The 26,251-nt window shown below is 40.7% G+C and overlaps 1 protein-coding gene across 2 annotated transcripts in view; it reads right to left on the bottom strand.

Moving 5' to 3' along the window:
* Window positions 1-4,385: 4,385 nt before the first annotated feature.
* LOC130455522 (tryptase beta-2-like) overlaps window positions 4,386-26,251 on the bottom strand; it is a 50,157-nt gene continuing 28,291 nt past the window's right edge. For both annotated transcript variants that reach the window (XM_056805696.1, XM_056805695.1), the window contains 5 exons: window positions 9,463-9,523; window positions 7,600-7,762; window positions 6,833-7,098; window positions 5,189-5,352; window positions 4,386-5,059 (listed from right to left, as the gene is read on the bottom strand). In XM_056805696.1, the coding sequence (XP_056661674.1) occupies window positions 4,904-5,059; window positions 5,189-5,352; window positions 6,833-7,098; window positions 7,600-7,762; window positions 9,463-9,523 (810 nt within the window). In that variant the 3' untranslated portion in view covers window positions 4,386-4,903. The remainder of the gene's footprint in view (window positions 5,060-5,188; window positions 5,353-6,832; window positions 7,099-7,599; window positions 7,763-9,462; window positions 9,524-26,251) is intronic.

The following is a 26,251-nucleotide window of genomic DNA, read 5'->3' as shown; positions in this document are numbered from 1 at the left end:
TGTCGAATGGTACCTTCTCTACTGCCTTCTATTATGCCTTAAAAAAATAAAAGAAGGAAGTTTTGTGCCCCAATTGGAAGCTTGTACTTTCAATATGGAGAGGGGGGAAAGAGAGTAGAACCCCCTTCCACAAAGCAGGGTTCAGAGGAGACAGCTGATGTAATAGTTTGGCTCAGAGAGAGGAGAGGAGGTTCGAAGATTTTCCCCTTCTGCCTTCTCTCCTTAGCTAAAGCTGCTCTCCCAGATTCACTCTTGTCCCTCTTGTCCCCCCTCCACTACTAAGACCAAAAGGTCTCCCCTTGATCCATTCACTCACACTCAGCTTGGGGAACAGATAACTTTTAATATTAACTCAATCAGGTAATACAAAAGGAAATAACAGGCAGGGAAGAATGGGAAAAGTAAGTGGGAAAAGGGGGTCCCTGTCTCTATCTAAACCCATTCCCCTCCCTCCTGGAGTTTGGAGGGAACTTGGGCCTTGGCAGCCTGAGCCCCCTGAGAGAAAGTCATGTTGACTCACCCCTGGGCAAGAGATGGTGAGGTAAAGTCTGCTCAGGTTTCTCTTCAGAAGTCCCTTCAATTGGGAAGTGTTTTGGGGGGAAGGATTTCTAGTCACCAGCAGGAAAAATAGGTAACCCTCAGGAGAAAGTCTTTATCCACCTTCTCTCTTCGGTTTCTCAAGACAGAGAGACTCTCACTGTTCTCCAGCCAGAGTCTCTCCTCAGGATTCCCCTCCTGGGCCCCCTCCCCCATCAAGGCAATCAATTTCATATACTCTTTAGTCTGGCACTTTTTCTCTAGTGCCAGCCTCTATCAAAATAGGGAAGAACAACACCTAGGAACTTAAATGTCATTTTTTTAATGTTCACAAGAAGAATAATAAAAGGATCTAGAAGGCTTCAGCAGACTTTTAAGTCAAAATAAATTAGCAGTGTGATATATAGAAGCCAAATAAGCAATTCTGATCTAAAGGTGTAGCATCCAGGAATAAGGAGGTAATAGTCCCATTCCTTCTTTCATCTCTGGGCCCCATTCCTGACTCTCTAAACACCTTTCTTCACCATGTTCCAGAAACTCTTACTCTGGACGCTACATTCACCACTGGGGTCCAATAGCCTTCTCATCACAGATCTTTGGACTATCCATATTTGTTGTTGTTGTTGTTGTTGCTCTTGCCCAGCATACCACGGCAGCCACTTTTCCTGGAAAGCCACCCCTTCCCTGTGGTCTTCTCACCCTAGATCACTCCACCCCTACAGCCACTTCCTCTCAATAGTTATTATTTCCATGTAAGGAAGGAAACCTAAGTCATACATGTTCACTTTTCAGTTTCTCTCTGTGTATCCTTACTGATTCTTTAGGCAGTTTATCCATCACATAGATTTCTCACCCTGGAAGATGACTCTGCCCCTGTGATCCCTTCCTCACCTTGGTCATTTCCTTCATGCTAAGAGAAAGAGCCCATGTCTCAGTCATGTTCATTCTCATTCCTCTCTGAGCCCCACTCCTGACACTTCAAATTTCTTTCTCTATCATGTCCGCATACTGTGAGAACTCCACTTCCTCCAGCTTTCTTATCTTCCATCATTAGAATATACACTTCTCTAGGGCAGACACTGGCTTGTGTGAAAAGGAAACAAGACTGACAGTTTGTGGGGGAAGGACCCAACTGGGAGTGGCAGTTGGGTCTTGTGACTAGCACTTCCTTCCTGCTGGGAGTGGCAGTGGGGTCTTGTGACTAGTACTTCCTTCCTGCCATGTGGGACTCGCTGCCTGGTGTTGGAGGAGAGAGGAGCTTGTTCAGCCTGTCTGGAGTGGCATGCTCTTCTTGGTTCAGCCTGAAGATTCAGACCCATTCATCTCTGAAGTCCAGACCTTGTTGCTTTCTGTGTACTGCTAAGATTCTGAATTAGAACGACGAAAGTTGACGGGAGGGGGACAAACTCTCCGCCAGCCTCTGGGGCCTGGCCTCAGGTCTGGAGCTGAGAAAAAACTCCAATCCCAACTAATTATTAAACTTTATATTATTTGAATTCACAGTCACATAAGTGGACTATCTTTTCTGGTCATAGAGGGAGCTGAAAATCAGTTCAGTCATCAAGGCAAAATAGACCATATCAGACCCCTGCTGTTTCCTCTCAGCAGGGGGCATCTCCCGCCCTTGCCTCACCAAGCAGTGTTCCCTCTCTCCCCTTAACTCCTTCTTACTCTGATACAAACCTACCTTATCCCCCTGTTTTCCAAAAATCCTATTTCCTTTCCCAATAAATATTACACTTGTTTATTGCTTCTATTTGTATCTCTGGGGCACAGTAAGCACTGAATAAATGTTTGTGATCTTGGCTTATTGCTCTGAATTCTGCCCTAGCCAGACCACATATACAAAATTATATCTAGTTCTGGTTACTACAGTTTAAGGAATACAGGAACATGTAAGAGTAGAATGAAAGGAGGAGGTATGGAATGTTCAGAGCAGTTTGATGGACAGAGGTGGACCATTAGAACCGGGAGCAGAGCAGCCTGGGAAAGGACCAAAGAAGCCTGCAAAAGAACCCAGGAGGAGGAAGGGCTTTTCATTTGGGACCTGAAATAGAGAGGTGGACTTTCTCTGAACTGATTGGGACCAACCAAAGCCAGCCTGAAAAGATTACCCTGATAGGCTTCATCTTGAACCCTGGTGTTCCTGTCAGCCCTTATCAACCTTAAAGGAGGGAACACTCTCATCCCTTCTGACCTGAGGGGTCAAGGACTCAGACAACCTCTGAGCTGATCCCCACAAATGTACACTCAAAGCTCCCAAAATCCAATCCCAATCATACCTGTATACCATAGATAGATTAAGAATTAAGGGGTAAAGGAAGGTGAATCCCTGGTTTGGTTCTAGGGCTATCCAGAAAGAAGGACCTTGATGAATTAGAGGGAGGGACTTCCATTGAATCTTTACCCTCTTCCTCATTCCTAATACTCCACCAACATTAAATTACTTCATAAACCACAATCAAATAAAGGAAGACTAATATTTTAGGGGGACATAAAGGAATCAGAACCAAGGGACAGCCAAGCCATATTCTGTTTCTATTGGAACCCTACTATGCAGCCTGATTCAGGGGGAAGCAGGTACCTCCAGGGGATCCATACTTACCTACCCTGGGGTATCCTTAACACCCATCCATAAAGAAGACCTCCCCTCAGGATACCATTCTCAGGAAGCCCATCTTTCCCTGAGAATTATCCTCTTGTCCCAGCTCTAGAGAGGTGCAGGAGGAGAGATCCAACCAGTCATATACCACCCAGACCTCTCATTTACATTCTCTCACTAGGGTAGAGATGGTCACTTGTTAGTCAATGTAACAGCTTTCTCAACTAACCATTACAACAGGCTGGACAGTATACAAAGCAGAATGACAAGGATTGTGAAGGACTGGGACTCTGTGGAAGACAGGGATCAATCCAAGGAAATGAAGACTGATTTGAAAGAAATTACAAAGAAACAAATTTTGGATTGATGCCAAGGGATCTATGTGGACAAGCCACCAAGAGTGGAGTCTGGAATATTCTTCATGAGTTCAAATCTGTTCTCAGACACTTATTAGCTAGATGACCCTGGGCAAATTATTTTTTCCCTATTGGTCTCAGTTGCTTCATCTGTAAAATAAGCTCGAGAAAGAAATCATAACCCACTCCAATATCTGCCAAGAAACCCCAAAAAAGAACATGAAATGTCAGGCATGACTGAAAATTTACTGAAAAACAACACACAAAAAAACAACAAGGAGAATTTTCTTCAGTATCAGAGCTGTTTGAAAGGTCACACATGGGAAATGTATCACAGTGGAAATTCTTCTCAGGTATGGGTTGGACAAGATGACTTCTTTAGTCCATTTCTACTCAAATTTTGGCATTAACACAGGTGGAACATCAGGAACCAGTTAGGTTCCTGACTGGGTGGTAATGAAGCTGAGAATGTCAAATGGACCCATGAATTTGAAGCACACAAGTGAATCACTCCCAAATTATTGCAAGGTATTCTGTAGACAAGTCATTATTTTGGTCATGGATACATAAGGAGTAAGGTATAATCATGGTGGACTGCACTATGACTTAGAACTGGATCAGATTTTGAACTTGTAGAGACCATTGAGAACAGAAAATCTAAGTACCACTTTTTACTGAAAGGGGACTGAGGATACCCAAAATGGCAGTCATTTTCCCAAGGTTACCGAGTATTAAATGGCACATAGTACCCTCTTATTTGGATTGGGAATCTTTCTATAGCCTCTCTGACAAATAGTCGTCAAATCTCTGCTTGAAGATTTCTAGTAACAAAGAATGCTACTCAGGACAAAGCAGCCCCTTCTAGTTAACCAGAAGCAAGGGAAAAGGGGGAAAAAACCGATTCCACACCGAGAAGAATTAGCAACATTTAATGAGTTATGAACATGGTGGTATACAAAATGCCTCCTTTCATCTCTCTTCCCATTCTCCATGTTCTCTCAGGTGTCGAAAAAGTAGAAAACTTGGAAGCACAAAACAACACACCAAGAAAAGGACTACTTCCATGTTGACTATTTACAGAGGGGAAAAAATGAAGCCCCAATACGAATGTGATAGGGCCTACGACACTCAAGTAGTCCTAATGCAATATTACCATCTCAAATCCTACATTAGGACTCTGACCTCTACCATGCTGTTTCCACATCATTGAGAAGGGCAAAATAGGATGGATCCCTGAGGAAAAGAGGAATTTGTAAATGAACTCAGGAAAGTCATGGATCCAGAGTGGATGGGTACAAAGAAAATATGGGGCAGGGTTTTACTGCTTTCCCAAAAGACATTGGGTCTCAAGTGAAAACTAGAATAGGTGCTGGGCAAAAATAAGAGGATAAAAAATTGGGACAGAAAATCATTTCATATTTTTGATAATCCAGTCCAAATACGTAGTGACTCGAGTGTAAATTCCAGGCCTGTTGACAATGCCACAGCCATCTCCCCAGCTCACAATCCCAGCCTGAAGCCACTTGTCTTTCACTTTGCAAACTAGGGGTCCACCAGAATCACCCTAGGAAAAAAAAGTCTGTTAGCATAGACAAAGCCATCAAGGGTGCCCACATGTAAGTAGGATCACTTGGGTCCAATCTGGATTCTGGGGAAGGGTCACAAAGAGGATGAATCACACAGAAACTCTCACCTGGCAGGAGTCCTTTTTAGGAGCACCAGCACATAGCATATCATCAAGAATTATCTTAGTGGATAAACCAGTAATTGACCTTTTGTGGTATTGTTGGTCACAGGCAATATTATCCATCACAGGGACCCGCACTTTTCTCAGGGTGTAGGGAGGTGGCAGAGACTCTGTAGAGGGAAGAGACTAGAGCATTGCAGCTAATTCTGGAAAGCAGAGTAATGAGTTCTTAAGTACCAGATCCTGAAAAGCAATCCTAGATCTTAGAAGCCATCTCTCTGCCTGGTAGAGCAAGGGGCCCAGAAACCTGACTTAGAGGTAGGATTGGGACATGCTTGAACTTAGAGGGCTAAGATGACAGTCCCACTGGGTCAGACATGGTATGGAATCTTAGATCATCGATCTCTAGAATAAGTAAATTTGGGCAAGTGGAGATCTAAGAGATTACACTGAAGTCTGTCCTGTGGATCTAGTGCCCAGGGGCCAAGTTCTTAGTAAACCAAAGTCATAAGATTTAGAGCTAAGACTAAAACCTCCTAGTTCAAAGCCTTCATTTTTTATAAAGGAGGAAACTCCAGAGAAGGGCAATGATGTTTCTAAGGATAAAAAGTTAGACAAACTACCCTTTGATCCAGCCATAGCACTGCTGGGTTTGTACCCCAAAGAGATAATGGACAAAAAGACTTGTACAAAAATATTCATAGCTGCGCTCTTTGTGGTGGCCAAAAACTGGAAAACGAGGGGATGCCCATCAATTGGGGAATGGCTGAACAAATTGTGGAATATGTTGGTGATGGAATACTATTATGCTAAAAGGAATAATAAAGTGGAGGAATTCCATGAGAACTGGAACAACCTCCAGGAAGTGATGCAGAGTGAGAGGAGCAGAACCAGGAAAATATTGTACACAGAGACTGATACATTGTGGTACAATCGAAGGTAATGGACTCCTCCATTAGTGGTGGTGTAATGTCCCTGAACAATCTGCAGGGATCTAGGAGAAAAAACACTATTCATAAGCATAGGATAAACTGTGGGAGTAGAAACACCGAGGAAAAGCAACTGCCTGACTACAGCAGTTGAGGGGACATGACAGAGGAGAGACTCTAAACAAACACTCTAATGCAAATATCAACAACATGGCAATGGGTTCGAATCAAGAACACATGTGATATCCAGTGGAATCACGCATCGGCTATGGGGGGTGGAGGGGGGAGGAAAAGAAAATGATCTTTGTCTTTAATGAATAATGCTTGGAAATAATCAAATAAAATATTATAAAATTTTTTAAAAAGTTAGACAAAAGCAGGACTGGGATTAGATTCTGATTCTTAGTTCATTGTTCTTATTAAGACTGATGGGGCAGACGCAGCATGCTAGACCAAAGTGTCTCTGCCAGCAGGCTGAGCATCCAGTCAGGGCAGGTTGGAATGAAACATTGATTTAAGGTATCTCAGCCATATGGGAGCAAAGACCAATAATTTTGAAAAGAAAAAAGAAATATGTTGGTAAAGAAAGAAGGTAAATAGGCTGCCTTTTAATTTTCTATTTCCCTCTTCCCAAACTGTGGAATTCCCAGCCCTGGTCCTGAAGCCTTCCTGTTCTTGAGGAACTCCAAGAGGCCCACAAGATGCAGTGCCCATTGCTTACCTCCTGATTTGGTATCCCCCCAGCCGGTCACCCAGCACTCCATGTCTGCAGTGAAGTTCTGTGAGGCAGGAGGAAGGTCAATGAAGTTGACATATTTGGATGGTTGCACTGGGGTTTTCAACTTTAGCAGGGCAATATCTGCACCACGTATTATATCCACATAGTTTGGATGGACAATGATCTTGTCCACTCTCCTAAGCATGTCCTCATAGTACAGATATTGCTCTCTCAGATTTATCATAAAATCTGAGGGTTTTGTTAGCCATCTGAGAAAGATATAAGTACCATTCTTTAGAGGCAGCTGAGTCTAGGAGGTCGTGGGAGTCTGGGATGCTCTGATAAATAGAATTTCCACAGTCCTCCATACTAGTCCTCTACATCTCACCACCCTGGATCTGGGGGTGGATCTCCCCAGGGCCTCCCAGATTCACCCATAACCACAGTGGGATGAAAATTCTCCCACTTAATGCCTCTTTCTCTTGTACTTCCCATTTAATAATAGTAATAGCATCAGTAATCTTTATGGGACCTTATACCCAAGATAAGTTTGGGCATTCAAGTGAAAAAGGCAAAGCAAGGACTATTATCTCATTTTGTAGAATAGAAATCCAAAAGCCACAAAGGAAAGCAACTCGTCTTACCGAGTAATAAATCAGTGACAGTACAGGCTCAGAACTGACTCCCAGGCTCTGGCCTCTGCCCACTTCCATTTCTCGCATCCATAGGGATCATTCATGCCCACCAGGTGAGGAGAAATGGGGACTCACCTGCCAATGCAGTGGGCAGCAGTCAAGACCCACTGGGGTCTGATGAGGGAACCACCACACATGTGCTTCCAGTAGCTTTTCCTATATTCTCTCAGACTGACTTGCCATGGAAACTCTCCAACTTTGGTCTCCTCATCTCCAACAATGCCAACCTGGTCCCTGTCTGGATAGAGAATCAGGTGACTGCAAAAAGACATCTGCCTCTGACCTTAGGCATGCAAACCTTGCAGACCTTGAGTGCCCATTTCTACAGTTTCTCTGCCATGGATTGGTTCTCAACTGAAGGATCACCATTCTTATAACAGTATTGATCATAGGAATGAGACTAGTGATGTCTTTTGTACAGGAAATTCTCTCCCAAAGCAACTAAGCATCTTCTCTGCAACAGAGTTGCCTAGAGGTCTGAGTGGTTAAGTGACTTGTCCAGTTATTCAGCCAATATGTGGCTAAGGCAACACTTGAGACTAGGTCATCCTGGCCCTGAGGCCAACTCTCAAACCACTAAGCCATGGCTGTGACCATAATCATCATCAACATCAGAATAATAACAGCTTTCATAGATGAAACCTTCTTATAATCTCTAAACAATAAGAAATGAAATCTTCTAAATACAGAGAACTACTAGAAAAATTAAAACCTTGTAAAAACACAATTAACAATACATGATTCGTGGCATCCTTGTAAGAAGTTAAATTCCTCTCTTCACATCCTGTCTGTTATTGATATCACAAACATCCTTTGCACAGGTCTACAGAAGGTTAGCTTACATCCCATTACTTTCATTCAATTGCAAAAATAATTTGATCCATTTCACGACAGTCCAGAGGATATTAAATATAATAATAATATAGGATAGCATGTATAGAATTAGTTGAAGGTTTCTATTAAACCCTACTGTGTTTTGGTTACAAAGCAAAAAAGTGGTAAGAATTAAACACTGGGGGTTAAGTGACTTACACAGGTTCACAGAGCTAGGATGTACCTGGAGTCAGATTTGAATCCAGGACTTTCTATCTCTAGGCCTGGCTCTCAATCCACTGAGCAACCCAGCTGACACCCACTTACTTAAAGTTAATAAAACACTCTAAATATATTATCTCATTTTATCTCTTCACAATAGCCTTGTGAGCTAGGTGCTACCATTATTCCCATTTTATGGATCAGAAAGCTGAGATGAGCAATAACTCATCCAGAGGAACACTTCCAGGAACTATCTAACAACAGGATTGAGGCTTTATCTGAATTTCTTCCAAAAGAGGTGTTCCGAATGGTGGTAAAGTGGATAGAGTGCCAGGTCTGAAATGATAAACACTCATAAGTTCAAATTTCAGTTCAGACACTTACAAGCTAGGTGACCCTGGGTAAGTCACTTCACCTTGTTTGTCTCCCTTCCTGATATTCAAAATGAGCCAGAGAAGAAAGGCAAACTATTCCAGTATCTCTGCTGAGAAAATCTCAAATGGGGTCACTGAAACACCTGAAAAACAACAAATACTGCCACACTGCCTGATGACAACCCTCCCATAGGTACTATATAGACCATATCATCCCCATGTTAGAGATGGAGAAACTGAGGGTCAGAGAGATTAAGTGAAGATGGTCACCTTGGCAGGAACACTCGCAGTCTTTCTAGAATAGAGGGAGAGGGCCACCATTCTTATTATACTATGCTGTCACCCAGATAAAAAAGATGTCTTACCCACCAAGAGCAACCTCTGCCTATGCCAGGGACAGCCCAGGGAAGGGTTGGACAATTGTCCCCTGACTGCCAGGGGCCATTCCCCCTTGGAAACCTCACAGGGCTATATGCTAGAGAGAAGAACCCCAGAGTTCAGGAAAGGGTTGGAAGGGATCATAACTCACCTTGAGCCACTGGGACTGAGTTCCCCAGGAGGGGAAGGGTCAGGAACAGCAGGAAAAACACCTAGAGGGAGGGAGAGAGAGAATAGTGGACTGAGGTCAGCAGAGTAGAAGCCTGGGGACCAGGGTTGAGGACAGAGGGGACCCTTTCAGGCAAACCTCTCTACTATGGAAGACTAAGGCTTGGGGCCCCAGGGCCCGGCTGCCAAGGTCCAAAATGGAGGTAGAATCTTTACCATGATCAGACTCTCCTTCAGTCCTGTCATCCTCTTCAGTCAGCAACCTACTTAAACCTGGAGGACAGGAAGTAGAAAAGGGAGGGGAAGTCATTGTGGACTTAACCCTCCTCTGGGGGTAGAGAGGTGATGGAGGTGGAGGAAGTGAAATTAGAACTCACATTGAGAAATCTGATTGCTATCCAGGTAGTCTATCTGTGTTCCCGTCTTTTCTTCCCCATCCATTGTCCCACCGACAATGTCCTCACTCCCTGAGTGTCCCTAAATGCGAGACTCCTGGAGCCATCAGTGAAATGGTCGAGGGAATTTAGGGAATCAAACCAATATATTATGTTTAGACCTCACATACATGGTACTAGTTTTCATGCCTACCTTATAAGTGCCCATTGAGTAACATTTTCTAGGATGAGGAGCTGAAGAGCACAGTGGATGAAGTTCTCAGTCAGGAGTTAAGAATACCCATTTTCCTGAGTTCAAATCTGACTTTAGACATTTATTATTATGTTTTGGATGAGAGAAAATGGGGAAACGTCTGCAGAAGAGCTGAAGGAACAAGAACTGCAGAACTGTCAATCAAGGAGACAATCTAAATTGGTGACCAGGGAAGGACAGTTGAAGGAAGGATCAACAAACTGAAAACTTTGGTCTCTTGTCCTTGGGACAGAAAAGAGGAAGGAGAGAAACGTCCTACTCTCTGGTTTCTCCCTACAATACTCTTCTAACCTGTTGGCCAATTTCCCAAAATTTAGACTATATTTCACTGTCCTAGAATGTAGGAATTATTTTAGGATTAGGAAAACCTCAAATCCTCTCTCCCTTCAACTCCCCTACTTTTCCCCTTCTCCTAAATAAACCCCTTGTTTAAAGTTACCAAAGAGAGAGTCATCTGTCTGTTATATCAAGATACTCACTCAAAGCAGATTTCCAGTGATATCAACTGTAGAACTAATTTGACAGGAGAAGGGAGGAAGAAGCAAAGAGAGGGAGGGTGGAGGAAGAAGAGGGAGGAGGGAAGAATGGGAGGAGGTTGACAGATATGATCTTTAATTCATCATCTCCCTCTCAGAGTAATTCCCTAATACAGTTAGGAATACTCATTTTCCTGAGATCATATCTGACTTTAGACATTTATAAGCTGGTTAACCCTGGAAAAGTCATTTCAGCATTTTTACCTCATTTTCTCACTTGGAAAATGAGCTGGAAATGTCAGATTGTTCCAATATTTGTCAAGGAGGTAACAAATGGGTCACAAAGAGTGAGAAATGACTGAAAAGACTCAACAACAACAATTTTTAATATATCTGCCTGGTTTGGAGTCTTAACTCCTTACTTAGACAGTAAACACCAAGAGGCCCAAGGCTGTGCCTTACCTAAACTTGATGTCTTCCCCAGCACCTAGCTCAGTGCTCTCTTACAAACATTCAAGTGGATCCAAGATTCCAGTGTTACAGCATATCCTTCAAAAGTTGAAGATTGCAGTCCATCTGCACCTGCCCATCCTATATGACTCCTGTCCTCCTTCTCCAAAAAAAAATTTGCTACATAAGTTCTCCCTGACATGCTGGCAGACCTCATCCTTTCTCCCAAGGTTTTCAGTAAAGCATTCTAGCTGACCAACTTCTTGTCATACAATTCCCTAATGACATCCTTGTTTCCTGTCTTCTAAGGAATTCTGTGTTTTTCTTAGACATTCTAATCTAAATAATTTCCTGCCTTCTTTGTCCCTCACTGATCACATGCTGCAAACTTCTCACCCTCATTGAACAGTTCTCCATTGCTTTCAGTAAGATACCCATCTTAAGTTCTTCAGAAGCAGTTGGCTTCCAAGTCTTGACAACATATAGACTCATAAAGGGTCAAAATAGGTCAAGATGGTGGCCTAGAAGGAGTAGAAGTTCAGACCTCTGAATACCCTTCCTAACCGATCACAAACTGAATGCCCCTAGGGGACTGAAAAAACAAACTTAACAACAAAACAGAGCCAAGGAACCCTCCTGCCGGAATTAATTCAAAAGGTACGCCCCCTGAAAAGCCGGAAAAAAGAGAATTCCCCTTAAACTCTCTGGTTTAAGGGGAAGACAGAAGGAAGTTCCCAGGACCCATTCCCCCCTCCCACCCAGAGCACTGAGATTCCAACAGCAGCGAGAACTTCTGGGCGGGCAAAGGTGCTGGTCTGGAGGGTGTACCTTGTGAGCAGGGCTGTGCCAAGTTCAGAGCTTCCAACGCAGACAGCAGGGAGGAAGCTAGAGAGGGACCATAGACCTGGCAGCCTGGCCAGAGCTGTGGAGATCCTCCATATTTGCTCCAGAGTTCCAGGAAGTTTAGGACTCAGAGTAGTTGGGTACCCAGCCCAACTAAACTGAACTTAATCCCATCAAATGTCTCCAGAACTCAGGGAAGCCCAGGCTCCACACCCATCCTCATTGACTGCTGGACTTTAATCCAATCAAAAGCCTCCAGAGGTAGGGAAGCTCAAATCCCAACAAACCTCCACCAGAGACTACACAGAGAGATCTCCTGTTAAATCTCCAAGAGGGGAGACTGACAGAAGCCCCCAAAACCAAAAAAATGAGAGGAACAAGAGCTCAGGCAAATACGGGGAGTAAAGAAGGGGTGAATTTGAGCAAACAACAGAAAAAAAAGAAACAATAGACAGCTTCTACTCAGCAAATGGAACAGAGGGGAAGAGATCAGCAAATGATAAATCAGAAATCCCAGCGAATTGGATACAGGCTGTGGAAGAACTCAAAACACAATTAAGAGAGGCTGAAGACAATTGGGAAAAGAACTTAAAAATTAAGATAAGTCATCTGGAAACACAGGCACTTGAACTAAAATGAGAAAATAGTGTCTTAAAAGTCAAAATCAACCAGCTGGAAAATGAGGCAAAGGAGATGAAAGTTGAGGCAAAAAGGATGAAAGACGACCTTCAAAGAAAATCAGACCAGAAGGAAAAGGATGACCAAAAATCCAGGGATGAAATCCAGTCTTTAAGAACCAGAATACAACAACTGGAATTAAGTTACCTCTCAAGGCAGCAGGACACTATAAAACAAAACAAAAGAATGAACAAATTGAGGAAAATATGAAGCATCTCATTCACAAAACAGACGATTTAGAAAATCATTCAAGAAGAGACAATTTAAGAATCATTGGTCTACCAGAAGACCATGACAAAAGAAAAAGCCTGGACATAATACTACAGGAAATTATTCAGGAAAACTATCCCGATATCCTAGAACAAGAGGGGAAAGTGGAAATTGAAAGAATCCACGGTTCACCTCCTGTATTTAATGCCCAACTGACAACACCCAGGAATGTTATAGCCAAATTCAAAAACTATCAGACCAAAGAAAAGATATTACAAGCTGCCAAGAAGAAGCCAGTCAAATACCACAGAAACACAGTGAGGATAACACAGGATCTGGCTGCATCCACACTGAAGGACCAAAAGGCATGGAATATGATATTCCAGAAAGTAAGGGAACTAGGTCTACAACCAAAAATCAAATACCCATCAAAACTGACTACATTTTTACAGGGGAAAGTATGGTCATTCAACACAATAGAAGAATTCCAAGCATTCGTAAAGAAAAGACCGGACCTGAACAGAAAATGTGATGTTCAAGCACAGAACTCAAGAGAATCATCAAAAGGTAATTTAAAAAGAGGGGAAAAAGAAAAACAAAACAAAACAACAACAAAATAATTTTTTAAGAGACTCAATAAGTTAAAATGATATGTATCTCTATAAGAAAAGAGGTCATTGGTAACTCCTAAAAACTGTTGCTATCACCTGGGCAGCTAGAAGAATTACACTTAGAGGGAACAGTGACAAACTGTATAGGATGAAAGGATAAGACATAAATAGGTATATAGATATATACATGCATAAATACATATGCGTGTGTGTGTATATATATATATACATATGTATATATATGTATATATGTGTATATATATACATATACAACCAGAGCTAAAAAAAAAGAGGTTAATCCTAAAAGAAATGGGAAAAGAAACAAATGGGGGTAAATTTATATGTCACAAAGAAGCTCATGGTTCAAGGGGGGAGAACATCAATACACTAGAAGGGTAAAGAGGTTGGAGATAGAAAATACTCAACTCTTAATGTGTTTTGAAACTGACCCAAAGAGGGAAGAACAATCCAATCCATTGGGGAAGAGAATATATTTGCACCCTATAGGGGAGTAGAAGGGTAAAAAACAGACTGGTGGGGAGGGAAGCAGTACAATGGAGGTATAGGGAAGGGGGGGATTTTAAAAAGACTACAGGAGAAACAAGGGGGGGGGGATAAGAAAGGAGGGGGGTTGAAAGGGAAGTAAAATAAGGGTGGTAATAGGGGGACTGATTGTAAACAAACATTGGTGTAGAAGGAAATAGCAAAAGAAGAAAAGCCAGGACCAGGAGTAGAAATCAAAATACTGGGAAATACACAGCTAGTAATCATAACTCTGAATGTGAATGGAATGAACTCACCCATAAAATGCAAGCGAATAACAGAGTGTATTAGGATCCAAAACCCTACCATATGCTGTCTGCAAGAAACACACATGAGGAAGGTAGATATGCATAGGGTGAAAGTATGAGGATAGAGCCAAATCTATTGGGCATCGACTGATAAAAAGAAGGCAGGAATAGCAATCATGATATCTGACAAAGCCAAAGTAAAAATAAATCTAGTTAAAAGAGATAGGGAAGGTAATTACATCCTGATAAAAGGCAGTATAGACAACGAGGAAATATCTGTACTCAACATGTATGCACCAAATGTCAGAGCATCCAAATTTCTAAAAGAGAAACTAGAGGAGCTCAAGGATGAACTAGATAGAAAAACTATACTAGTGGGAGATATGAGCCTTCCTCTATCCAAACTAGATAAATCAAACCAAAAAATAAATAAGAAAGAGGTGAGAGAAGTGAATGAAATCTTAGAAAAATTAGAGTTAGTAGACATGTGGAGAAAAATAAATAGAGACAAAAAGGAATACACCTTCTTTTCAGCAGCACATAGTACCTTCACAAAAATTGACAATGTATTAGGGCACAAAAACATTGCAAACAAGTGCAAAAGGGCAGAAATTATAAATGCAACCTTCTCAGACCACAATGCAATGAAAATAATGATTAGTAAGGGTACATGGAGAGATAAATCAAAAATTAAATGGAAATTAAACAATATGATTCTCCAAAACCGGTTAAAGAACAAATAGTAGAAACAATTAATAACTTCATTGAAGAAAATGACAATGGTGAGACATCCTTTCAAAACCTATGGGATGCAACCAAAGCAGTCCTCAGGGGGAAATTTATATTCTTGAGTTCATATATAAACGAATTAAGAAGGGCAGAGGTCAGTGAATTGGGCATGCAAATTAAAAACCTAGAAACTGAACAAATTAAAAATCCTCAGATGAAGACTAAATTAGAGATCCTAAAAATCAAAGGAGAAATCAATAAAATTGAAAGTCAAAGAACTATTGATTTAATAAATAAGACTAGAAGCTGGTACTTTGAAAAAACAAATAAAATAAACAAAGGACTAGTCAGTTTAATTTTAAAAAAGGAAAGAAAAAACCAAATTGACAGTATCCAAGATGAAAAGGGGGACCTCACCTCTAATGAAGAGGAAATTAAGGCAATCATGAAAAACTACTATGCCCAATTATATGGCAACAAATATGGCAATCTAGGTGATATGGATGAATACTTGCAAAAATATAAATTGCCTAGACTAAAAGAAGAAGAAATAAATTACCTAAACAACCCCATATCAGAAAAAGAAATTGAACAAATCACCAAAGAATTCCCTAAGAAAAAACCCCAGGACCTGATGGATTCACAAATGAATTCTATCAAACATTCAAAGAACAACTAATCCCAATATTATACAAACTATTTGACAGAATAAGCCAAGAAGGGGTTCTACCAAATTCTTTTTACGACACAAACATGGTACTGATTCCAAAGCCAGGCAGGTTAAAAACAGAGAAAGAAAACTATAGGCCAATCTCCCTAATGAATATAGATGCAAAAAATCTTAAGGATACTAGCAAAAAGACTCCAGCAAGTCATTACAAGGGTTATCTACTATGATCAGGTAGGATTCATACCAGTAATGCAAGGATGGTTCAATATTAGAAAAACCATCCACATAATTGATGATATTAACAAGCAAACCAACAAAATCACATGATTATCTCAATAGATGCAGAAAAAGCCTTTGATAAAATACAACACCCATTCCTATTTAAAACACTAGAAAGTATAGGAATAGAAGGGCCTTTCCTAAAAATAATAAACAGTATATATCTAAAACCATCAGGGAGGGAAAAAAATGATCTTTGTTTCCAATGAATAATGTATGAAAATTACCAAATGAAATAATGTTTAGAAACTAAAAAATTAAAAATTAAAAAAAATAAAGGGTCAAAAAAAACCCTACGGGTAGGGTAGGTGCAGGTTTAGGAGTCAGAACTCCTTAACTAGGAATCTGGATTCTCTTACAAATTCACTGTCATGACAGAGTCTTTCTTTCCTTGAGCCACTGTATTCTCCTCTATTAAGTGGAGTAGCAGTTCTTACCCTAGAATCTCCTTTAGAATGGTAAATTATCCTAGAGATCTGTCCCCCCAAGTCAAACACAGTCATTTCCAAGGAATACTAATGTCTGTCCCCAAGATAACCAACCTCAAAGAACAGCATCTGTTCTAGGAGGAAAAGCTTCCAGCCTTGATGAACTTTGCCAACTATTTCATTTGTAAGGAAAATCCATGGGAAATCCTTCCATTTAAATGAAACTTCCTCTTTCCTTATGCTTTGATTTATACAAAGAATGCCACAGATCTTAGATTTCAGGTTGGAAGGTCACTGAGAGAACACCTAGAACAACACTGTTATTGTATAGATAAATTAGTAAGCCAAGAGAAGCTAAGCGATTTGCCCAAAGTCATGAAGTAACTCATTAGAGAGGCGAGATCCTATGCCAAGTCTTCTGAATGGAAATCCACGCCTTTCCATTTGACCACATGAAATGGATGATTCCATTTCACAAGAAGCTGCCAGGAACGTGAGAATAAGACAAGGATTTGAAAGTGTAAGTAACAACAGCACAGTTAAATTTTATAGGCAGTCTTTTCATCTATGTGAGTCATAGCATTCTGCACATACATCCTCTTCCATCTTTGTACCATCACCACTGCAGAAGCAAAAGGAACAAAGGACCATTTTCTGAGGCAGGATCAAATAATTCATGACCAAGGGACCAGCCACTGGTGAGAAGCCTCTCTATAGAGAGACAGACTAGTTCTCTGAAAGGAAACTCAACCAAAAACACACTGAAAGTCTTTCTTGAGAGGGAAAATCTGTATGTGTTCCTGCTGCCCTTGGCAGAGCATTCCAGAAGTCAAGGTCACATCTGGGCCACAATGAGGCATTGCCAGAGGGTTTCTGGAACTCCACTTCTATCACTGTAAAATCATTCAGTTAAGAAAACATCCTTTCTACCAATCCAAAGAAAAGGAGAAAGCATCAGAAATAAAGGGAGGCTTCCAATTACTTCATAATCAGCATATTTCTGCAAATTGGACTCTGGCCAAGCTGAGAGCATTTAGCATAGAGTTCTCCTTAGTAGAGAGTATTAGTAGAGAGAATATTTTTAGAATGCTGAATGAGAAGAGTTCTTCGTATGAGAACTTGAGAGGCATGCTTATTTTTCTAAGCATGAACTTTTAAATGCTCTTCAGCTCCAACTCCAGCCATATGAAAAGAGAGAGACAGACTTTAGAACTGCAGTCGCAGAGAGGAAGCCAAATCCTCAACGTATACATAATTAACATTTTACCTTATTAAACAACTCAAAAAATGTTCCTGATAGAAAGATTAGGGCCTCACTTGGGTTAAGCAAATATACAGCTCACTTGCATCTACGGAATTCTGTGGATTTTTCTTGGATATTCTGATCTATATAACTTCTCCGATTCCTGTGTGCTTCACTTGAATAAGTGGGTTTCCTCACTATTTGGTATCTGAAGGTCTTTTTTATGTCTACCATACAATGAGGAAAGCTAAGCCTAGAGGTATACGCTTGGGAAAATCTGCCTCCAATAATGAATATTGACAAAGGAAGCAGCTTTTGGTTCTGCACCTATTGTCCCCCTGTGCCAGAAATATCATGTAAGGTGGATAGATGTAATACTAGTCTCGCACCCCACATAGAGCTTCAAGAAAAGAGCACTAACAGCCCATCCTCTCCAGGGGCTCTAGTGCTTACCTAACCCTCCCCTCAGCTATTGGGTTGCCTCCTTTCCACTCCTCAGGCTTTGGCCCAGACATCAGATCAAATCTAGTCATTCCTCCTTGAGAGACAAGCATTCATACAGTTGGACAATTCATGGATATACTCATTTTTAAAACAACTTTCATTCAATTACAATAAAGACTGACATTTCGACAGTTTGTCCAGAAATTTTATTTATTCTCTAAATGGATCTCTACCAGCTCTGTGAGGTGAGTGGTATAAAGAGACCAATGACAATAGAGCTGGATGGGAAAACGCATAAAGGAGAGACATTGTGTTTCTTATAGACAATATAGGAGATCCAGGAGCTCCTAGCTTCACTTAGCCCTTTTCTTTCTACTTTGTTAAATCTTCATGTCAATCATGGAGCATCATGGGTATTGAGGGAAGTCTCATTGCCCAAGATACCAGAAAGCACCTGTTTGTTTTTGTTGGGTAGAGGGTGTGTCTGAAATGGTTTTGAGGAGACAAACTGAGAATTAAGGATTTGACAAGAATTAAAAGTTATTTTCTACAGTCAGAGAAATTGACTAACACCAGGGATTTTGAGTGTGAGTCAGAAGAACAGTAGAAAGAATATGTTTAACTTCACCTGAAGAATCTGCTGTGGAGAGATGGGGGCTGTCAGTACCAACAGGGCCTTAGCCCTCAATTGTCAGGAAAAAGCTAACACTAAACTCCCAGAGATGGAAGCAGAGACCAACAAATGGTCCTGAAGAGTCTAAGTCTGGGAAACCTTGTAGATGAAAGAAGTTAAGCAAACGCTGCAAAAACTATTACACCCAGAAGACATGATGTCCAGAAGAGAGCAATCCTTCAACATCACCAAAGGACATGAGAAACTCAGCAGACCCAGATACATTGGTTACATCCTGGACACACACACAGCATAGACATAGGTCTCCCTCCCTACATGTGTGGCTTCCATTAATATACCTTGTCAAAGTATTTAGAGGGAAGGGGGGGAGTCTCGTCATACATGGAGACTAGCCTTCTCTGTGCCCTATGTTTTGTTCCCTCTAAGTGTAGTCTCTAATCACACAGGTTCTCTATAGGCATCCTCTCCCCAACTGGTGACATTATAATGTTAATGAGAAGGCACACCAGGCATATATGTGGTAATCCTTTATTCTCTTTAATTTTTAATCTTTTCTAGGCTACTTGAAAAAATATCTTCTTCTGTACACTAACGTGTCCTCTCATCTTGTAAAAATAAAATCCAATATGGAAGGTCCTGAACTTAGTTTTGAGATGATGCCAACCCTCAAAGTACCTTCATCTGGGGGGGGGGGTGGTTAGCTTCCTGAGAACCTGGGAGTGATGGGGCAACCCAAGTGTTGCTCCACATGAAAGATAATATCGGGAATGATTGTACAGATAAATTAACTAATCACTCTTAAAGATTGCAAAAGACCAGCCCTTTCCTCCTAGACTATCTCTAAGGATGTGACCCTGGAGAAGGGCCTCTCTAACTGTTGTCCCACTCCATCCTCTATCCAACAACTCACCCAACAAAACTCCAACTTGCATAGAGGAATTATTTTATTGCTCTCCCAAAAGACAGAGGGTCTCAAATAAACATTAGAGTATGTACCAAACATCCATAAAAGGATAAAAAATTAGGCCAGAGAATCATTTAATTTCTTTGATAATTCAGCCCAAATATGCAGTGACTCAAGTGTAAACTCCAGGCCTCTTGACAGAGCCATAGAAATCTCCCCAGCTTACAACTCATGAAAGAGATGAAATTCTATACCATGTCTTCTGAATAGAAATCCATCCTTCTTTCCATTTGACCACATGAAATGGATGATTCCATTTCTCTAGAAGTTGGAAAGAATGTGAAAATCAGACAAGGATTTAAAAGTATTAGTAACAACAGAAAACTTAAATTTTATAGGTAGTCTTTAAATCTATGTGTATCATAGCATTTTACACATATATCTTATTCCATTTTTCTGCCATCCCTACTATGGCACCAAGAGGACCTCACTACAGGTCAGATGGTCATTTCATATCCCATCTTTGTTTTGTGAAGCAAGCCAAAGAATTCATCACCAAGGGATGGGCCACTGATGATCAGTCTCTCTACAGAGAGTTAGACTACTTCCTTGAGAGGATACTTAGGCAAGAACACAATAAAATCCTTTCTAGAGGGCAAGAATCTACCTGTGCTCTTGCTGCCACTGCATAGCATTCAAAAACTTATGGTCACCTCTAGGACACAATGATGCCATCAGCATAGGGTTTCTGGAGACTCCACTTGTATCATTGTATAATCATTCAATTAATAAGATATATCCTTGTAGATGTAATACTAGTCTAGTACCACACATAGAGTTTGAAGAAAAGAGCACTAACAGCCCAACCTCTCAAGGGGCTCTAGTGCTTATCTAACCCTCCCCTCAGCTATTGCATTGGCTCCCTTCCACTCCTCAGACTTTGGCCCAGACATCAGATCAAATCTAGTCATTCCTCCTTGAGAGACAAGCATTCATACAGTTGGACAATTCATGGATATACTCATTTTTAAAACAACTTTCATTCAATTATAATAAAGACTGACATTTCGACAGTTTGTCCAGAAAATTTATTTGTTCTCTAAATGGATCTCTACCAGCTCTGTGAGGTGAGTGATATAAAGAGACCAGCGACAATAGAGCTGGATGGGAAAATGCAAAAAAGGACAGACATTGTGTTTCTTATAGACAATATGAGATCCAGGAGCTCCTAGCTTCACTTAGCCCTTTTTATTCTACTTTGTTAAATCTTCATGTCAATCATGGAGCATCATGGGTATTGAGGGAAGTCTCATTGCCTAAGATACCAGAAAGCACCTGTTTGTATTTGTTGGGTAGAGTCTGAAATGGGGTTGAAGAGACAAACTGAGAATTAAGGATTTGACAAGAATTAAGTTATTTTCTACAGTCATGTGTGAGTCATGTAGTAAGCAAAGGAAGACTGAAAAATGATTCTGCAAAATGAACTACATTTGATTGACAGGGACATGTGATAGACAATCACATGGGAGCCTGGGTCAAGATTCTAAGGTCCCAACTGGAGAAAAAAAAAAACAGACTTCTGGGTAAAGTTTGGAGGTAGCTGTGATTTCCATCTTTCTACAAGATATCTGGTCCTTTGTGATATACTTGCTTGAGAGGAGAAAACCTGTTTGAAATGGCTGCAGGCAGCTAGAAGGAAGACCAAAGAAGAACTTCTCTGCTTTGGACATTTCCTCTGGGATCTTGACTCATTTACTGCACTCTCTTTTGTGAGGTTCTGTTTGGAGGAACTTAATTTATTTAGCCTAGATAAGTTAACCATTAGGATATTATTAAGGGAATTTAGGTTTGGGGATAAAATTAAGTACTTTTCCTTCTCTCTTGTTACTCTCCTTCCTCTCCTCCCATCAATAAACCTAAAATATTTAGATGTTTCCTTCTTGTCTTTTCCCCTTTAACAATCCCATAATAGCAGTCAGAAAGGTGATAGAAAGAATGCATTTAACTTTGCCTGAAGAATCTGCTGGGGAGAGATGGGGGCTGTCAGTACCAATAGGGCCTTAGCCCTCAATTGTCAGGAAAAACTAACACTAAACCCCCAGAGAAGAAAGCAGAGACCAACAAAATGGTCCTGAAGAGTCTAAGTCTGGGAAACCTTGTAGATGAAAGAAGTTAAGCAAATGCTGCAAAAACTATTACACCCAGAAGACATGATGTCCAGAAGAGAGCAATCCTTCAACATCACCAAAGGACATGAGAAACTCAGCAGACCCAGATACATTGGTTACATCCTGGACACACACACAGCATAGACATAGGGCTCCCTCCCTACATGTGTGGCTTCCATTAATATACCTCATCAAAGTATTACTGGGGGGAGGGGGGGAGAGTCTCATCATACATGGAGACTAGCCTTCTCTGTGCCCTATGTTTTGTTCCCTCTAAGTGTAGTCTCTAATCACACAGGTTCTCTATAGGCATCCTCTCCCCAACTGGTGACATTATAATGTTAATGAGAAGGCACACCAGGCATATATGTGGTAATCCTTTATTCTCTTTAATTTTTTATCTTTTCTAGGCTACTTGAACTGATATCTTCTGTACACTATTGTGTCCTCTCATCTTGTAAAAATAAAATCCAATATGGAAGGTCCTGAACTTACAGTTTTGAGATGATGCCAACCCTCAAAGTACATTCATCTGGAGGGGGGGTAGCTTCCTGAGAACCTGGGAGTGATGGGGCAACCCAAGTGTTGCTCCACATGAAAGATAATATCGGGAATGATTGTACAGATAAATTAACTAATCACTCTTAAAGATTGCAAAAGACCAGCCCTTTCCTCCTAGACTATCTCTAAGGATGTGACCCTAGAGAAGGGCCTCTCTAACTGTTGTCCCACTCCATCCTCTATCCAACAACTCACCCAACAAAATTCCAACTTGCATAGAGGACTTATTTATTAGCTCACATTTGCTCCTGGAACCAGTGAAGTGGTTCTTTGTGTGAGAGAGGTGAGAAAGGCCAAAAAGGTCCCATAATACCAGCATAAAAGGCTAACAGGGTCTAAAATTCAAAATTGTTCATTTATAGCAAGATATTGTTGCCTATTCAAATCCAACCCAGACTTAGGGGGAAGAAAAGGAATGTCTGTCTATATGACTATCTGCCTTAAATTCAATGACCCTCTGACTCTTTTAGAAAATAGAAACTGAGTCTAGCAAAGATCCTGCCAAGGCAGAGAGTGGGGAAGTTTTCATTTTTTTCTTTTATAAGACTTACTTTCCACTGCCTTGGTTAAAAGACTATCCTTCTCCAGCAGAAGTGTCAGACTACTTGGACACAAAGTAGAGACTTCTGAACTAGTTTATGCCTTCTGGGTTAATCTTTTCTTTTAACTTGGATCTCTGGGGAGTGATTTGATCTTGCTCATGGTGAATATTTAATGTAACTCCCTTCCAATAAGGCTGAGTTCCATGAATCTCCCAGATTCTCAACTCTAAAAACTCTTCTACTCTCCAATGTAGATGAATGGGTAACTCAGAGCCACGTTCTTCAACTTTCAAATACATGTGGAGCTACCAAAGCTTAAACAGACTTTGGGCCCTGAAAATTGAGATCTAAAGAAGAAAAGAAATGCATCCAAATGATCCAGTAACAGATCTCCAAACTATGGACTATGCCTTAATAATATTAATATTATAGCATTTATTATATTAATATTATATTAATTATATTAATAGCATTTAGAGAAAGTGTTTTCTCCTTTAATCCCTGCAGTAATCAAGGGAGGTAGTGCTATTATTATTCCCATTTTACAAATAAAGAAACTGAAGCTTGCTCAGGATTACAAAGCTAGTCAATATGTGTGATCCTATTTGAATTCGGGCATTCCTGATTACAGGTGCATTGTTCTATTCACTGCTCCACTAAGAGATTGATGTACACTGTGCTGCCATCCTACCTCAGATTTCATTAATGCCCTTAAACCTGAGAATGGAGTGGCACCCAGGAGATACCCAGGCCACTCCCTTGGAGAGCAAACCATCCATTGTTTCCACATCTCCTCCAGGCTCCCTCCCAGTCACTTCAGACTTCTGTCCAAACCCAGTCCTCAGATGTCTATCTCTCATCATGTTCCCAGACAACCTTCTAATTTACAGCAGTTTGGACAATAGAAAACTAAAGCTTCTTGGGAAAATCAACAGAATGAACCTCTTCTATCTGAACTGAGGCTCTAATTAGAACTGATTCAATTCAACCTATGACTTTAGCTTGTAAGAGTAAAAGGCAGGGCAGGATTTATGGTTCTTTCATTGGAAGAGGACTATGGCCCACTCCATCATTCTGACCATGGATTCTTTCTTTTTAATACTCTGTGTGCTCTCTGTCTCTCTGTCTCTGTCTCTCTCTGTCTCTCCCTCTCTCTCTGCCTCCCCCTCTCCCTTTGTCTCTCTCTCCCTCTATCTATCTGGGTCTGTCTGTCTGTCTGTGTCTCTGTCTCTGTCTCTGTCTCTGTGTCTCTGTCTCTGTCTCTGTCTCTGTCTCTCTCTCTCTCTCTCTCTCTCTCTCTCTCTCTCTCTCTCTCTCTCTCTCTCTCTCTCTCTCTCTCTCTCTCTCTCTCTCTCTTGGATCTGTTCATCTCTCAGGCAGAAACGTGGGAGACTCATAGGTCTGACACTACTACTGATCTATTCAAGAGTCCTGTCTTGTTCTGTTTCCAGCCTGACCCAATTCATTCCTGCTTGGGAAGTCTAATAATCCCCTCTTCCTGAGAGCTCACCATATCATTGCCACACAGTGCAACACATTCAGTCAGCTTTAAACCTACTGAAGCTCAGAACTGCCAAACTCAAGTGATTTCCCCAGGCTTAGCTTCCTCAGCAGCAGAGATTAGAGATGTAAGTCACCATGCCCAGCCAGACCTGCATTCCTCCATCACATGTATTTGTTACACTCTGGGGGCTCCAAAATTCAAAGAAAGACGATACAGAGCCACAGGCCAGGTAAAAGATGGTGTGGAAAAGACAAGGAAAATGCCTGGTTATTCACAAATGTTAATTACTCCCTAGAGTTCTAGGGTTGGGTTTTTTAAAACTATAGAGGAGGAGCAAGATGTTCTCTTAGCTAAAGACAAATGTTTGGCAAGATATCAATTATATCATTTTTTATATTTTGGTTGGTTTTCATGAACCATTTTCCCCCTCCTTTTTAGTCTTTATTATAAAGGATGACTCACAGAGAGGGAGAGAAAAGTGAAAATAGTTTATAACAAAATAAAATAATTTAGGAAAAAAGAATTGGAAAAAGAGAAAGACAGAGCAGTTCTTGATTCCATGATGACATCAGTTATTAAAGGATATTTAAGGGAGGACAATTGAAGTTCAGGGGAAGGAACCTGAAAATGTGAAAGAGCTGACCCAGGGAGCTAATTCTGTGTCCAGAGAAAGGAAGTGAGTCTTAAGATAGTTAGACATGAGGAATGCAGGCAAAGCCGAAAGTCACCTTGGTTGTGTAACTAGACAGAGAAATGGTTAGATTCAGGGTCCTAGTACTAAGTTCCCAATGTATCAGGGAACTGTGATGACAGAGCCAAATGAAATGCCTCAATGGCAGAGATCTGAACTCTAGAGTATCTGTAGGGGGAAAAAAAATGTACTGAAGGAGAAACCATCGGATCTGGCTAGAAGTAAAATTTATACCAAAGAGTAGAATGCTTCTGAGTTGTGAAGTCAAGTGACAATTGCCTTTCTTCATATTTGTAATATTTGTCATTTCTAATACCATAATACAGTCCATTACATTCAAATATCACAATCTCTTCAGCTATTCCTCCCAATTATTGCATTTGTGTTATTTCCAATTATTTTATCATTACAAACAAAGCTTCCATTAATGTTTTCATACATACACAGCTTCTTTTACCTTCTCAATCCTAGTAGTGGAATTCCAAGGTCAATAAGAATCAGAAGCTTTACAACTCCTAATATATATTTCCATCTTGCTTTCTAAAAAAAACAATTCTTAGTTGTTGTAGCAAAGTAATATTAGGTGTACTTCTGCATGTTCCTATCAGCATTTAATTTGATCAACTTAACCACCAGTCTAGTTCTCAGTTAACATATTATCAGGACCATATTTAACTAAATCTGGTCCTCAGACAGCCAGCACAATCTGTTGCCATTACCATAATCTTTCCAAAACCATGTCTTTCCAACTTGGTCATGCTTCGCGGAACATTTGTTCCAATGCTACAATCCCTCAGGAATGCAGGATTACCTCTGTAGTATGATGAGTGTTAAACTAAGATTTTTGCAGAATATTTAGGCTCTCTAAACCATTGTTGTCCCACCAGAAAGTATATCTGGATTATGTGTGTGCTCAGGTTTAGATCTACTAGTCATGCAGGTATGTGGGGACTACCCAGATATCTATAATAATTAACTTATCAAAAGTTCTATTCATCTCCTAAAATTCTTTCTTATTTATTTTTGGTTATATTTTTCTATTGTGAAGGGGGGGAATTAAAATATCTCACTATTATTATTGTGGTATCTATTCCCATATATATCTTATTTAGTTTTTCCTTTAAAAATCTGGATACTGTGACACTTAGTCATTACAGGTCCAATATTAATAATGTTTCATTATCTATAGTCTTTGCCCACACACACAACATAATATACTCACTCTATTCATCCTTTCCAATTATATCCATTTTACACCTAACTCTGTC

Source organism: Monodelphis domestica, chromosome 7, assembly GCF_027887165.1.
Source record: "Monodelphis domestica isolate mMonDom1 chromosome 7, mMonDom1.pri, whole genome shotgun sequence".
Taxonomy (NCBI): Eukaryota; Metazoa; Chordata; class Mammalia; order Didelphimorphia; family Didelphidae; genus Monodelphis; species Monodelphis domestica.
This window is presented reverse-complemented; position numbering and strand designations above follow the sequence as displayed.